At 46.2% G+C, this 14,262-nt stretch overlaps 2 protein-coding genes across 3 annotated transcripts in view; both read left to right on the top strand.

Moving 5' to 3' along the window:
* Positions 1 to 7,567, top strand: part of LOC107574573 (tyrosine-protein phosphatase non-receptor type 12-like) — a gene marked incomplete at its 5' end in the record, with an annotated part of 11,962 nt that extends 4,395 nt beyond the window's left edge. The window contains 15 exons of the mRNA XM_016261018.1: positions 229 to 324; positions 467 to 505; positions 598 to 669; positions 1,172 to 1,231; positions 1,570 to 1,712; positions 2,125 to 2,191; positions 2,844 to 2,921; positions 3,052 to 3,150; positions 3,508 to 3,593; positions 3,873 to 4,567; positions 5,182 to 5,253; positions 5,728 to 5,771; positions 5,841 to 5,883; positions 6,568 to 6,645; positions 6,726 to 7,567. Of these exons, the coding sequence (XP_016116504.1) occupies positions 229 to 324; positions 467 to 505; positions 598 to 669; positions 1,172 to 1,231; positions 1,570 to 1,712; positions 2,125 to 2,191; positions 2,844 to 2,921; positions 3,052 to 3,150; positions 3,508 to 3,593; positions 3,873 to 4,567; positions 5,182 to 5,253; positions 5,728 to 5,771; positions 5,841 to 5,883; positions 6,568 to 6,645; positions 6,726 to 6,787 (1,734 nt within the window). The remainder of the gene's footprint in view (positions 1 to 228; positions 325 to 466; positions 506 to 597; positions 670 to 1,171; positions 1,232 to 1,569; positions 1,713 to 2,124; positions 2,192 to 2,843; positions 2,922 to 3,051; positions 3,151 to 3,507; positions 3,594 to 3,872; positions 4,568 to 5,181; positions 5,254 to 5,727; positions 5,772 to 5,840; positions 5,884 to 6,567; positions 6,646 to 6,725) is intronic.
* A 5,327-nt stretch (positions 7,568 to 12,894) lies between these two features.
* Positions 12,895 to 14,262, top strand: part of LOC107574576 (round spermatid basic protein 1-like) — a 26,939-nt gene continuing 25,571 nt past the window's right edge. For both annotated transcript variants that reach the window (XM_016261022.1, XM_016261023.1), the window contains exon 1: positions 12,895 to 13,307. In XM_016261022.1, coding sequence (XP_016116508.1) covers positions 12,992 to 13,307 — 316 coding nt within the window. In that variant the 5' untranslated portion in view covers positions 12,895 to 12,991. The remainder of the gene's footprint in view (positions 13,308 to 14,262) is intronic.

A 14,262-nucleotide genomic window follows, 5' to 3' on the forward strand; every position in this document is an offset into this window, starting at 1 on the left:
TGTGTGTGTGTGTGTGTGTGTGTGCGCCATTGTAATTACACTACCCAAAACTTCTGCAAAACTGTTGCTTTCTTGGCTCTTGAACTAAAGTATTTCTTCTTCTGATGTGACACACAGTGAACCATCACATAGACTCTGATCTAAACAGTCTGATGAGACTTTCAGGACTGTAAGCCGTGTCTTTGGTCAGATCTGATCGTGTGTGTGTGTGTGTGTGTGTGTGTTCAGGGGATCGGGGGGCCGGAGGCCTACATCGCCACTCAGGGGCCACTGCCCAACACCGTGCTGGACTTCTGGAGGATGATCTGGGAGTACAAGGTCGCGGTGAGTGAATCTGCTGCCACAGAGAGACTCTGTGTGTGTGTGTGTGTGTGTGTGTGTGTGTGTGAGTGAGTGAGTCTGTGTGTGTGTGAGTCTGTGAGTGTGTGAGTGTTCTCTTAAGTGACACATGACTTCTGTTGCGCAGGTCATCGTGATGGCGTGTCGAGAGTTTGAGATGGGGCGGGTAAGAATGATTTCAATGTGGATTCTCTGCTTTAGCCATAAAAGCTTCGACACACAGACTCAAACAATTTCTTCACTCGCTTTCCTGTGCAGAAAAAGTGCGAGCGTTACTTCCCGCAGTTTGGAGATGAGCCTGTGACGTTTGGTCCCTTCAGGATCTCCTGTGTGAGTCCACATTACACTTCCCAGCAAGAAACGCATTGAGCCTGCAGCCGTAGCGACAGATGTTGTTATTCACATGAATGCGTCCACACTGGAACTCGATGTGGCTTAAATCTGATTGTTCTCAGTCAGTCGATGACGGTGTAAACAGCTGAAGCGCATTAAATTTGACATCTTCAAATGGGATCTGAACTTCATATGCAGGAATAAGACGTATCTGTTTTCCCCCCAGTGTGCCTTCAGCTTGGCCAGCAGTCAGCTTTACTGTAATTTTACATCAGTACAGATATTAGGCATGCTATGTTTGCAGATTTTTAAATATGAATCTTTTTTGTTTGTTACCAGCTTAAGTCCCAGTTATGTGCTTTCAGGATTCATGTTTGAGATTTACCCACATCACAGAAAACACAAACTGTATCAAATGCATCAAGCTGGTCCATGCAGATCTGAATAAGTTAATAACAACTGTTCTTAACTAACCTAAGAACTGTTCATCCGTATTCAGGAGTCTGAGCAGCCAAGGACAGATTATTTTATCCGCACACTCGCAGTGGAGTTTGATCACGTGAGTCTGTCTGTCTGTCTGTCTGTCTGTCTGTCTGTCTGTCTGTCTGTCTGTCTCTGTCTGTCTGTCTGTCTCTGTCTGTCTGTCTGTCTGTCTGTCTGTCTCTGTCTGTCTGTCTGTCTCTGTCTGTCTGTCTGTCTGTCTGTCTGTCTCTGTCTGTCTGTCTGTCTCTGTCTGTCTGTCTGTCTGTCTGTCTGTCTCTGTCTGTCTGTCTGTCTCTGTCTGTCTGTCTGTCTGTCTGTCTGTCTCTCTGTCTCTCTGTCTGTCTGTCTGTCTGTCTGTCTGTCGCAGCAGGACAGTTTTTTTAACCATCAGTCTGTTTCTCTCTGGTCTGTCAGGAAACCCGGCGAGTGACGCAGTTTCATTACGTGAACTGGCCCGATCACGACGTCCCGTCATCGTTCGATTCAATATTGGACATGATCGCTCTGATGAGGGAATATCAGGAGCATGACGACGTTCCCATCTGTGTCCACTGCAGGTATGAGATCTGCTCATCCTGACCTCACGTCTGTTCTTCAGTCCCATGAGCTTCGAGCAGCAGCTCAAACTGACGCCTCGATCTTCTCCTGTCTCTGGCTTCATCTTGATGGCTAATCATCACGATGAATGAGAGGCTGAGGTTCAGGTTTAGTCTGGGGTTTATGGGTTAGAAGTCTTTTATTTGGCATGAGCCTCTGAGTTTGTGCCATGTTTGTTTTGCTGTGCTCAGTGAATGGATGACCGAGGGCTTGTGCTGATGGTGTGTGATGGAGGATAGCGGGGCACCAGTGATGCTGCAGGGCCTTCTGATCGTTTAACATGTTTACTAGTTCATATGAAACGACTGGTTAGTGTGTAATATCAGCGTGTGTTCTGACTGCATATATGTGCTGTTGTACATGTGTTGACAGTGCCGGCTGTGGACGCACAGGAGCCATCTGTGCAATCGACTACACATGGAACCTCCTGAAAGCTGGGGTAACACACACACACACACACACACAGACACAAACACAAACACACACACAAACATGGCACAGACATGCTCACACACTCACGCACACAGACACGCACGCACGCACGCACACACTCACTCACTCACACACACGCACACACAAACACAGGCATGCACTCACACACACACACACACACACACAAACACAGGCACGCACGCACACACACACACACAGACACGCACGCACGCGCGCACTCACACACACACACACACACACACACACACACACACACAAACACATGCACACACACAAACACAAAGGTTTGTTTTTGTGAAAGTGGGGACTCTCCATAGGCGTAATGATTTTTATACTGTACAGACCGTATATTCTATTGCCCTACACCAACCCTACCCCTAAACCTACCCCTCACAGGAGACTTTCTGCATTTTTAGATTTTCAAAAAAACTCAGCCTTTTGAATTACGGGGACACTGAAAATGTCCTCATAAATCACCTTCTCGTTGTAATACCTATGTCATACCCATGTTATTATACAAATTTGTGTCCTCATAAACCACATAAACATGCACACTCATACACGCGCGCGCACACACACACACACACACACATAGTCTAATACCTGAAGGACTGGCATCATTGTGTGTTATTTTGCAGAGAATTCCTGAAGATTTTAACGTTTTCCAGCTGATTCAGGAGATGAGGACACACCGGCATTCAGCAGTTCAGACCAAAGTAAACTACACAAAACACGCTATACACACTGAAGCTGAATAACTTTGATCACAGGCTTCATGAGTTCATGACACGTTACAAACCGCCATAGGGTTGATCCTCCAACCTCCTGTTTCTCTCTGTACGTTAGGAGCAGTACGAGTTGGTTCATCGAGCGATTGCTCAGCTCTTTGAGAAACAGCTGATGCTTTTGGAGAGTCCGACTAACTCTGAGCTCACAGACGGGATGGTAAGATCACAAACACACACAATGAGCTGCTGGAATTAGATCTCCTCTAGAAACACAGGAATGTCAGTTGAGAGAAATTAAACAATGAATAGAAACTGATGCTTTACTTCCTGTTTGAAAAGCCTGATATACAGACACAATGCAGTCTGACCGCACACACACACACAGAGACACACACACACTCACGCACGCGCACACACACACAGGACTGTAAGTGTCAGTTTGAGGCTATAATATCTTCATTCTGTCCTTTCCTGCTCTATTTTCATTTCTCTGTTTGTGATGTAGAGGTTCTAGTGATTTACATTCCCGTGTTTGCTTTGTCTTTGTTCTGACACACACACACACACACTGCAGGAAGAGGGCAGCCCGGAAAAATCCGCTCAGAATTCAGATGAGGAGAGATGGGACACGCCCCCTCCCAAACCGCCCCGCATCCGCAGGTGAGACTCCGCCCCTCGGTACACGCCTCCAGAGTCTCATCAACCTCAAACCTCCAACCGCACCGAATGAAGAAACTTAGAAACATACTCGTTTCACAGAGTGTGTCAATGCAAATTTTATAATTTTTTTGTATTTATATATATATAGTATTAGAGTATTAGTATTTAGAGAATTATGCATGTCATGCCATCTGCTGTGTTTCCATACGAACTCATGTCTTGTGTGAATGTTTGTCTCCCTCTGGAGGTGAAGCTCATGTTTTCTCTCTTCTCTCTCAGTAATCAGGTTGAAGGAGACGTGAAAGAGGAGATTCTGCAGCCTCCAGAGCCGCGGCCCGTTCCGCCAATCCTCACGCCGTCTCCGCCTTCAGCCTTCCCTACGGTCACAAACGTGCGGCAGGACAATGACCGCTACCATCCCAAACCCATCCTGCACGTGCTGGCGTCAGATCAAAACCCCGACCTCAACGAGAACTACAGTAATCCAGGACAGAACGTCCCAGCGCCGCCCCCCGCCGACGGGCCGGACCGACGCCTGGAGCGAAAGCTGAGCATCGAGATCAAGAAGGTGCCGCTGACGGAGGGCCCTCGCAGCTTCGAGGGGAACAGCGTGTTGCAGCGGTCGCATGCGTTCAAGCGCTCCAACACCAGCAGCAGCTCCATGTCCGAGGAGTCCGACGAGCCTCCGCGACCCAACCACCTGCCGCTGAAGGGGGAGAAGGGTCACGCCGCCTGGTCCAGTCCTGAGAGAGCGGCCTCGCCCGCGGATCGATCGCCCAGTCCTGCGACACCAGCCGCACCCGTGAGGACGGCGCTGAGCTTCACCAACCCGCTGCATTCGGGCTTCACTGATGCCGATGCTCACTCCACGGCAGCCAGCACTGTATCAGCGGCGCAGCAGAGCGAACATATGCCCCGCAGGGTCACACCGATGTCCATCGCCAGCCAGAGCCTCCTCACACACACCTCATCAGGTATATGCTCAAACACGCGCCGCTCCTCCGTCTGCTTCCTTTCCTAGCTCTCATTTCCTTCGAGTCGTTTGACTCTCATTTGATCAGGTTGGTGGTCAGAAATGATTCACACAGGTGAACAGGTGAACCGATGGAAGCATCGCTGTGACTGGAGTCTGTGTCGCTTTGAGTCCAATCATTCAGACAGAATGAGAGTCTGATGAGTATGTTGATCTTTAGGAAGTGGATGTGTGTGTAATCTCGGAACAGAAGAACCTTTTTCCCTATTTTTCCTTCAATGCCTTTAAGTTCTGTCAGTTGATGTGGCTGTATATTCACACGTGTGTGTGTGTGTGTGTGTGTGTGTGTGAGTGCAGAGATGCTCCTGGGATCTTTAGGTCACCTGATCAAATGCAGCTTGTTTTCTGCCTCTGAGCTGTGCTAATGCTGCCTGTCTAGGGCACTCAGTAGGGTTGTGGGGCTGAAGGCATGATGGTAGCTTGTTCTGAGCTCATGATCGGGGCTCTGGGCTTGTGTCAGGTGCTGATGCTGTGTTCAGCTGGGTAAACGCTCTGGATGGTGTGTGTGTGTGTGTGTGTGTGAGCGCTGGTCTGTAACTGCTTTCTTTGCCCCAGACTGTGACGACAGTGAAGATTTGCCCCCGCCTGTTCCTGAGCGAACCGCTGAGTCCTTCCTAATGGCCACAGGTGCGTCTTTACTGTGTCCAGCCACACGAGGGCAGCAGAGGCTCTGAGACAGAAGCACATCGCGTCACTTCCTGCTTCTGTAAAGAAGTCTGATCTGAAGAATTCTGAAATGAAGATTTACTTTTATCTGGTTGCTCTTGGTGAAAATCAGTTTAATTACACACACACACACACACACCGTGAATCTCAGCCCTCTGTTACGTCTCGCAGCGACTGACATGGTCGTTATGAAATATAAATTACAAAAAGTGGTTTAGACGGAATGCTTTTCAATAATTATGCAGATAAATGCTTGTTGGTAGCTGGTGTGTGTGTGTGTGTGTGTGTTGATTTTGTGAGTTTGAAGTGAGTTGATCACTGATGGTTTATTAAGGGTTCAGTCATTAAACTCTGTTTTATTAGTGAGGTAATAGCGTCTAAGCTTCTCGTTCTCATGTCATGTCTTCCTGTAACGTGTCCCTTGTGTTCATTCAGAGGCCGCAGATGTGAAGCCGCCGCCGGCCGAAGCGTCGTCACAGGTGAGACGAGTCTGTTTCTGCTGTAACTGACCGAGAACGAGTGATTTCACATGTCTCTTCTCTTCACAGGCGTCTGCAGACACACAAGCTCCTGCTAGTCCTCCAAAGACCGGTACGTCACACTTAAACCAGATTAAACCACACCACATTATCAGGGTTTATTAATGTTTTCTCATTTTTGGCCAATGAATCTCACTCAGAATATGAGTGTACGGAGGCGAGAGAGACACTTCCTGTTGATCAGCACTTCCTGCAGACTTTTATTTTCACTGAATCTATAAAACTTTCTCTCGGTGTCTCTCGCTTTCCCCCGTCATTTCATCTGACATGAGTTTGTGCAGCTCTAGAAACCCGCGTTAGGTGCGTTATTTACAATATTATCATGTGTGTGTAGCATTAACTTAACAGCATAACTTTTTTATATCACAGTTAATGTCAGTTCGGCTTTATTGTGACTCATTTAAGTCTCACGTTCACAGACGGCGCCGGCTGTTCAGTTAATTCTTTACTGTTTACACAAAGATATGATTTTTATCATTAGAATGAATATATTATTATTACACAAAAATAATATCTTAATTCACTTGCAGCATTGCAATGCATTGTGGTTAAACCCTCAGCTTTATTTGAATGTTAATGTGCTTTTGTTTCTGGTAAAAATCTCCAGCTGTATCTCGACTCGAAGATCAGCCGGCTGACGCTGATGTGATTTCTGCCATAAAGTGATGAAATAAAAGCCTGATGACAAAGGTGTGCATTTGTTTAACTGTGTTGGCGGTTTTGTTTTGCTTTCTAGATGCTGAGCAGAAGAACGGAAAGGGTCTGGATTCGCCTCTGAGCGTCCCGAAGGACAGGAGAGCCGAGACGGAGATCGGTGAGTGACGAGAGCAGAGGAACAGATGAAAGCTTTTCCTTTATGATCTGCGAGTTTATCTCTGTGTCTCTGTGCCGCAGGATTCAGCAGCCGCTGCTCGCATCCCAAAGGCCCCCGGGAGCCTCCGTCGGAGTGGACGTGACCGCGGCACCCATCCGCTGCACACGCCACGCTCCTCTCTCTTCTCTGTAGACGGACGGTCCAAGACTCTGCGCCCTCTTCTCTGACTAACACAATCAGTAAAGCTACAAAGATAATCTCCCATGATGCACCTGTGCAGCCGCTGCTGTAGTGCTGCTCGCTGTGCTGGTGCTAAACGTCTCGCCGGGACCAGGACCTGCCTTACTCCTCCTGGACCTGTTTGTTACTCACGCATCTTCTGCAGTAGTTTATCCTCGGATCAGACGGATGAGGGCCGAGGAGCTGCTGCCTCATTAACGGTGTCTCATGCGTGTTCAGGGCGAGCCGTGAATAATGATGCAAACGTACTATCACTGAATATATTAATGCGATGTAAGACGTCTGTGCATGAAAACGTCACGTGTACCTCAAACTGTAAGTTATTTGCCCTCCTGTTAGAACAAACCTTTTCAGTGTTGTGTTTTCTTTTCTCGCCGTTTCTTTGCGTTGGTCAGGCCGGCGCGTACCGGCCGCTTCACAAGACGCTGGAGATTGTGATGATGCTTTTTGTAAATTGTATTCTAGAGGTTATTTTTGTATGTCATTTTCTCACCTCACGAACAACACCGACAGCTCGCCCGTACCTTTTTTTGTTTTTCATTTTACTGTGTGTTTGAGACGCAGAGAGAGAACGTGTGCGAGCTGCACAAAGTCACATTTAAACCTCATGTTTACTCGACCTTCCAACACAGACCTGTCAATCAATCAATCAATCAACATGTCAGTAAAACATTAGGAGGAAGATGTCTCCTGCTGCTTTATTCTCAGTACATGCTGTGTGTGTGTGTGTGTGTGTGTGAGTGAGAGAGAGAGCGAGCGAGAGAGAGAAAGTGATTGTGTGTGTGTGTGAGTGATTGTGAGTGTGTGTGAGAGTGTTTGTGTGTGTGTGTCATGTTGAAGTTTCTACAGCTGATATTGTTCATATTGGTTCAGACAGGCGCTCGCTCTCGCCATCTGCTGCTGAACATCTGCATTCACACAGCTGTAACACGTGTTTGTGAACAGCAGCGTTTGAGTTTGTGTCTGTTGCATTTGCGTCAGCAGTTTGTCATTTGCCACTATTGTTTGATCTGCTAATCATTCAGATGCTAGAATATGGCAGTCCTGTGATAATAGACGGCAGAACGGGCTCAGCGTGACACACGAGTGCTAGGGTTAGGTTAGCGTTAACACTCAGCTCTGTTCACATGTGTTCATACTCATTGATCCATTCATCAATAATTTCATCTGCTGGTAAAGCTGTTGTGTTCCTGTGATCACGTCTTACTCTGATTTATTCAGTCCTGTTTCTCACTGAATGGATGTTATCTGAGAAGTTCTGACAGAGAGCTGATGAAGCATGAGTGTGTGGTCTCTCTGTCGCAGTGCACGAATGAACGGGTCACATGACCTCTCTGGATGCCTGTCAGACGTCTGGAGAAGAGGCTGGTTTGAGACGCCTGGATGGGAGTGAAGAAATCTCTCGTAAGCACAAGCCAACAGCTCCATCATGTGCTCTGTTCCTGATACAGTGGATGCAGAATAACTGCTGATTCACATTAACTAAATTAACAATCAATTCAATATATCTAGAATTTCACATTTTACACTAGAACAAAATGTGATAGTTTTGAGCCAATGAGCTTTAAGCTCTGTCGTCAGCCAGTCGTTTCCCATCATGCTCTAGTGTTTCCCATCATGCTTCTAGTGTTTCCCATCATACTTCTAGTGCTTCCCATCATGCTTCTAGTGCTTCCCAGCATGCCTCTAGTGTATCCCATCATGCTTCTAGTGCTTCCCAGCATGCCTCTAGTGTATCCCATCATGCTTCTAGTGCTTCCCAGCATGCCTCTAGTGTATCCCATCATGCTTCTAGTGCTTCCCAGCATGCCTCTAGTGTATCCCATCATGCTTCTAGTGCTTCCCAGCATGCCTCTAGTGTATCCCATCATGCTTCTAGTGCTTCCCAGCATGCCTCTAGTGTATCCCATCATGCTTCTAGTGCTTCCCAGCATGCCTCTAGTGTATCCCATCATGCTTCTAGTGCTTCCCAGCATGCCTCTAGTGTATCCCATCATGCTTCTAGTGCTTCCCAGCATGCCTCTAGTGTATCCCATCATGCTTCTAGTGCTTCCCAGCATGCCTCTAGTGTATCCCATCATGCTTCTAGTGCTTCCCAGCATGCCTCTAGTGTATCCCATCATGCTTCTAGTGCTTCCCAGCATGCCTCTAGTGTATCCCATCATGCTTCTAGTGCTTCCCAGCATGCCTCTAGTGTATCCCATCATGCTTCTAGTGCTTCCCAGCATGCCTCTAGTGTATCCCATCATGCTTCTAGTGCTTCCCAGCATGCCTCTAGTGTATCCCATCATGCTTCTAGTGCTTCCCAGCATGCCTCTAGTGTATCCCATCATGCTTCTAGTGCTTCCCAGCATGCCTCTAGTGTATCCCATCATGCTTCTAGTGCTTCCCAGCATGCCTCTAGTGTATCCCATCATGCTTCTAGTGCTTCCCAGCATGCCTCTAGTGTATCCCATCATGCTTCTAGTGCTTCCCAGCATGCCTCTAGTGTATCCCATCATGCTTCTAGTGCTTCCCAGCATGCCTCTAGTGTATCCCATCATGCTTCTAGTGCTTCCCAGCATGCCTCTAGTGTATCCCATCATGCTTCTAGTGCTTCCCAGCATGCCTCTAGTGTATCCCATCATGCTTCTAGTGCTTCCCAGCATGCCTCTAGTGTATCCCATCATGCTTCTAGTGCTTCCCAGCATGCCTCTAGTGTATCCCATCATGCTTCTAGTGCTTCCCAGCATGCCTCTAGTGTATCCCATCATGCTTCTAGTGCTTCCCAGCATGCCTCTAGTGTATCCCATCATGCTTCTAGTGCTTCCCAGCATGCCTCTAGTGTATCCCATCATGCTTCTAGTGCTTCCCAGCATGCCTCTAGTGTATCCCATCATGCTTCTAGTGCTTCCCAGCATGCCTCTAGTGTATCCCATCATGCTTCTAGTGCTTCCCAGCATGCCTCTAGTGTATCCCATCATGCTTCTAGTGCTTCCCAGCATGCCTCTAGTGTATCCCATCATGCTTCTAGTGCTTCCCAGCATGCCTCTAGTGTATCCCATCATGCTTCTAGTGCTTCCCAGCATGCCTCTAGTGTATCCCATCATGCTTCTAGTGCTTCCCAGCATGCCTCTAGTGTATCCCATCATGCTTCTAGTGCTTCCCAGCATGCCTCTAGTGTATCCCATCATGCTTCTAGTGCTTCCCAGCATGCCTCTAGTGTATCCCATCATGCTTCTAGTGCTTCCCAGCATGCCTCTAGTGTATCCCATCATGCTTCTAGTGCTTCCCAGCATGCCTCTAGTGTATCCCATCATGCTTCTAGTGCTTCCCAGCATGCCTCTAGTGTATCCCATCATGCTTCTAGTGCTTCCCAGCATGCCTCTAGTGTATCCCATCATGCTTCTAGTGCTTCCCAGCATGCCTCTAGTGTATCCCATCATGCTTCTAGTGCTTCCCAGCATGCCTCTAGTGTATCCCATCATGCTTCTAGTGCTTCCCAGCATGCCTCTAGTGTATCCCATCATGCTTCTAGTGCTTCCCAGCATGCCTCTAGTGTATCCCATCATGCTTCTAGTGCTTCCCAGCATGCCTCTAGTGTATCCCATCATGCTTCTAGTGCTTCCCAGCATGCCTCTAGTGTATCCCATCATGCTTCTAGTGCTTCCCAGCATGCCTCTAGTGTATCCCATCATGCTTCTAGTGCTTCCCAGCATGCCTCTAGTGTATCCCATCATGCTTCTAGTGCTTCCCAGCATGCCTCTAGTGTATCCCATCATGCTTCTAGTGCTTCCCAGCATGCCTCTAGTGTATCCCATCATGCTTCTAGTGCTTCCCAGCATGCCTCTAGTGTATCCCATCATGCTTCTAGTGCTTCCCAGCATGCCTCTAGTGTATCCCATCATGCTTCTAGTGCTTCCCAGCATGCCTCTAGTGTATCCCATCATGCTTCTAGTGCTTCCCAGCATGCCTCTAGTGTATCCCATCATGCTTCTAGTGCTTCCCAGCATGCCTCTAGTGTATCCCATCATGCTTCTAGTGCTTCCCAGCATGCCTCTAGTGTATCCCATCATGCTTCTAGTGCTTCCCAGCATGCCTCTAGTGTATCCCATCATGCTTCTAGTGCTTCCCAGCATGCCTCTAGTGTATCCCATCATGCTTCTAGTGCTTCCCAGCATGCCTCTAGTGTATCCCATCATGCTTCTAGTGCTTCCCAGCATGCCTCTAGTGTATCCCATCATGCTTCTAGTGCTTCCCAGCATGCCTCTAGTGTATCCCATCATGCTTCTAGTGCTTCCCAGCATGCCTCTAGTGTATCCCATCATGCTTCTAGTGCTTCCCAGCATGCCTCTAGTGTATCCCATCATGCTTCTAGTGCTTCCCAGCATGCCTCTAGTGTATCCCATCATGCTTCTAGTGCTTCCCAGCATGCCTCTAGTGTATCCCATCATGCTTCTAGTGCTTCCCAGCATGCCTCTAGTGTATCCCATCATGCTTCTAGTGCTTCCCAGCATGCCTCTAGTGTATCCCATCATGCTTCTAGTGCTTCCCATCATGCTTCTAGTGCTTCCCATCATGCCTCTAGTGTTTCCCATCATGCTTCTAGTTTGTGCAGCTGTTGAACAGCGATGGGAACTGAGCATCGTCCACTGATTTAGTCATTTATAACAAACTGAAGTCTTCATTAAGAGGAATATGGACATTGTATTCAAAGATAATTTATTTTCCTGCGATAGAGGTTAGGTTTAAAATATTCCACTTAAAATACAGGATATTATAAATGTATTAATCATGCAAATTTCTTTATCCATAAATTTGAATGGGCATAAAAAATACTTTTAAAATAGTAACCGGTCACTAATTTAATGTGTGAACGGGAAAATTACTGCAAATCTATTCTCGGATTTATTTTGCATAATTTGTATAGTGTTATATTCATAAAGCTGTTGATATGCTGTTTATCATTTGTAAGCGCTGAGTAAGAGAATACAAACATACACAGATTTATACAGTATTGACCGTGTTCTCCAAACAGACGCTGTTGTATTTGTTTCTTGGACAAAATGAATTAAATTAGGCTTAGACCCACACCATTTCTTGTTGTGAAATTTTCCTAAATTAATAAAATGTCATAATTTAATTACATTTATTATGTTCATTGGAATAGTACATCGATACCAAACGATGAACAATAATGGATTCTTTATTTGTTTTGTTGAAGAAAAATCACAGGAATATCTAATCAATATCTAAATGAAATCTCTCTAATGCACCTTTTGCTGGATATATATCATCTAAGATCTTAAATGTAAGCTGTTTTATATAATACTTTATTTAAATAGTATTTACTCCAAGCTTTAGTCCAGTTATTTAGTCCATATTCAGAAATACAGATTTCCACGACCAGCTTTTATGCGCATCTGTTTCGCCTGACAATATTAAGATTATTAGCACAACGGTGTTCAAGAAAGCAAACATTGATATCCTCTATAAACATGTAGTCGCGTTCTCTTTGTAACCCATTCACTATCTGAATTAATTATTAATTTTTATTGCTACTAGATGCTGCAGAGTTTCTAGATTGACAACCGCCAGATTTAAATGCAAGATTGAATCTGAAAAAGTGATGATTAAAACATCTGATACTGTATCTGAGAACAAATATTGGCACTTATTCTGTAAAAGTGTTTCTTTGTTCATGTTTTTCTCTTTTCTTCAAAGAAGCACGTGAAGTCGTTGCAACAACCACAATATATTTCATTACGTTATATATATATATATATATATCAATATTCCTCTTGTGTTCATCTAGTAACAAGTAGCAAGTGCTCACCATGTCTAGATTACTACATTTTTAACTAGTGTTGATTTTGTTGTAAACAATTTGCTGTTCTTTTTTTTCACATTTGTGGAGAGCAGATGGCAAAGTAACGATGTATCGAGTATCATCAAAATTAGGAAAATATCGAGATTAGAGAGCAAATGGGTTCATGAATCATAATCAAATGAGTACAGAGACTAAGCCGCTGACGTCACCGCCCCTGCTGTCAATCAGCGCCAGGCCACGCCCCTCCCGCGCGTCTTACACAAACAGCAGCAGCTCGAGAGAGTAAACAGAGAAAAGATGGCGGAGTTCATTCAGCTCAACAAACCCACCGAACCGAAACCAGCGTCCCAGACCCGGGAGCGCCACCATCATCCTCCACCGGCCAAGAAAATCCGACACGAAGAGAAAATATTTAAAGCCAAGAAGATGAACGGAGGCACGGAGCAGCAGAATTACAGCAGCAAGCCGAAAAACAAGAAAACCAAAACCGAGAAAGACCGAGACCGAGAGAAAGAGAAAGAGAGAGAGAAAGAGAGGAAGAAACACAAACTGGCGGCTGAAAATCACCTCAGTGTGAAGAAGGAGAACGGAGAGCTGAAGCTGTCGCAGAAAGGTATCGCTAGTCGCTTCGCTGCTGCTGTTTGCGGCTGATAACGGCCTGCTGCTTCGCTAGCTGTGATCTGTGTGTGTGTGTGTGTTATTAAGGGTTTATTGTGTCTGGTGAACGAGTGCGTGCGCGTTTATTTGAGTGGAAACATCGACAGCGCGCTAGTTAGCTTAGCATCGGCGCGTGCAGCTGCAGTGTGACGCGCGCATTAACATCTGCTGCTACAGCAGACACTCATCATCATCATCATCATCATCATCATCATCATCATCATCATGCCAATAAATGCGTCTCTTTATATTCACGTCTCAATTTAACCTGCAGGACGGCGGAATAATAGCCATTAAAAACAGCATTCGAAATAGCTGCTGTCATTCCTGAGATGTCTATTCAGACACCAGAAGATCAACATTAACGATCATCGCGATTATAACAACTGCTGAAATATCTGTAATAACCCTAACATCCAGCTGAAGCTCCAGTGAAGGCGTTGATCTGTTACTCTGTAATAAATCTGCTGTTTTCGGTCACACTAAACTGCCAGTGCTGAACAGTTGTGTGTTATTTGTTTCAGGCCTGTTACTCCCACATAACATAATAATGAGCACTAATAAAGTAGTAACCAATCTGTCATAACAACATGAGCACAAAAGCCACATCCAGTCATTTAAGACTCGCTGCTCTCTGTCTAACTCACCCCAACTCACCCTAACTCACACCAACCCACACATCTCACCCTAACTCACACCAACTCACACTAACTCACCCCAACTCACCCTAACTCACACTAACTAACCCTAACTCACACTAACTCACACATCTCACCCTAACTCACACCAACTCACCCCAACTCACCCTAACTCACACCAACTCACACATCTCACACTAACTCACCCTAACTCACACTAACTCACCCTAACTCACACCAACTCACCCTAACTCACACTAACTCACCCTAACT

This window comes from Sinocyclocheilus grahami, unplaced genomic scaffold (genome assembly GCF_001515645.1).
Source record: "Sinocyclocheilus grahami isolate Dianchi unplaced genomic scaffold, SAMN03320097.WGS_v1.1 scaffold2273.1, whole genome shotgun sequence".
Lineage (NCBI taxonomy): Eukaryota > Metazoa > Chordata > Actinopteri > Cypriniformes > Cyprinidae > Sinocyclocheilus > Sinocyclocheilus grahami.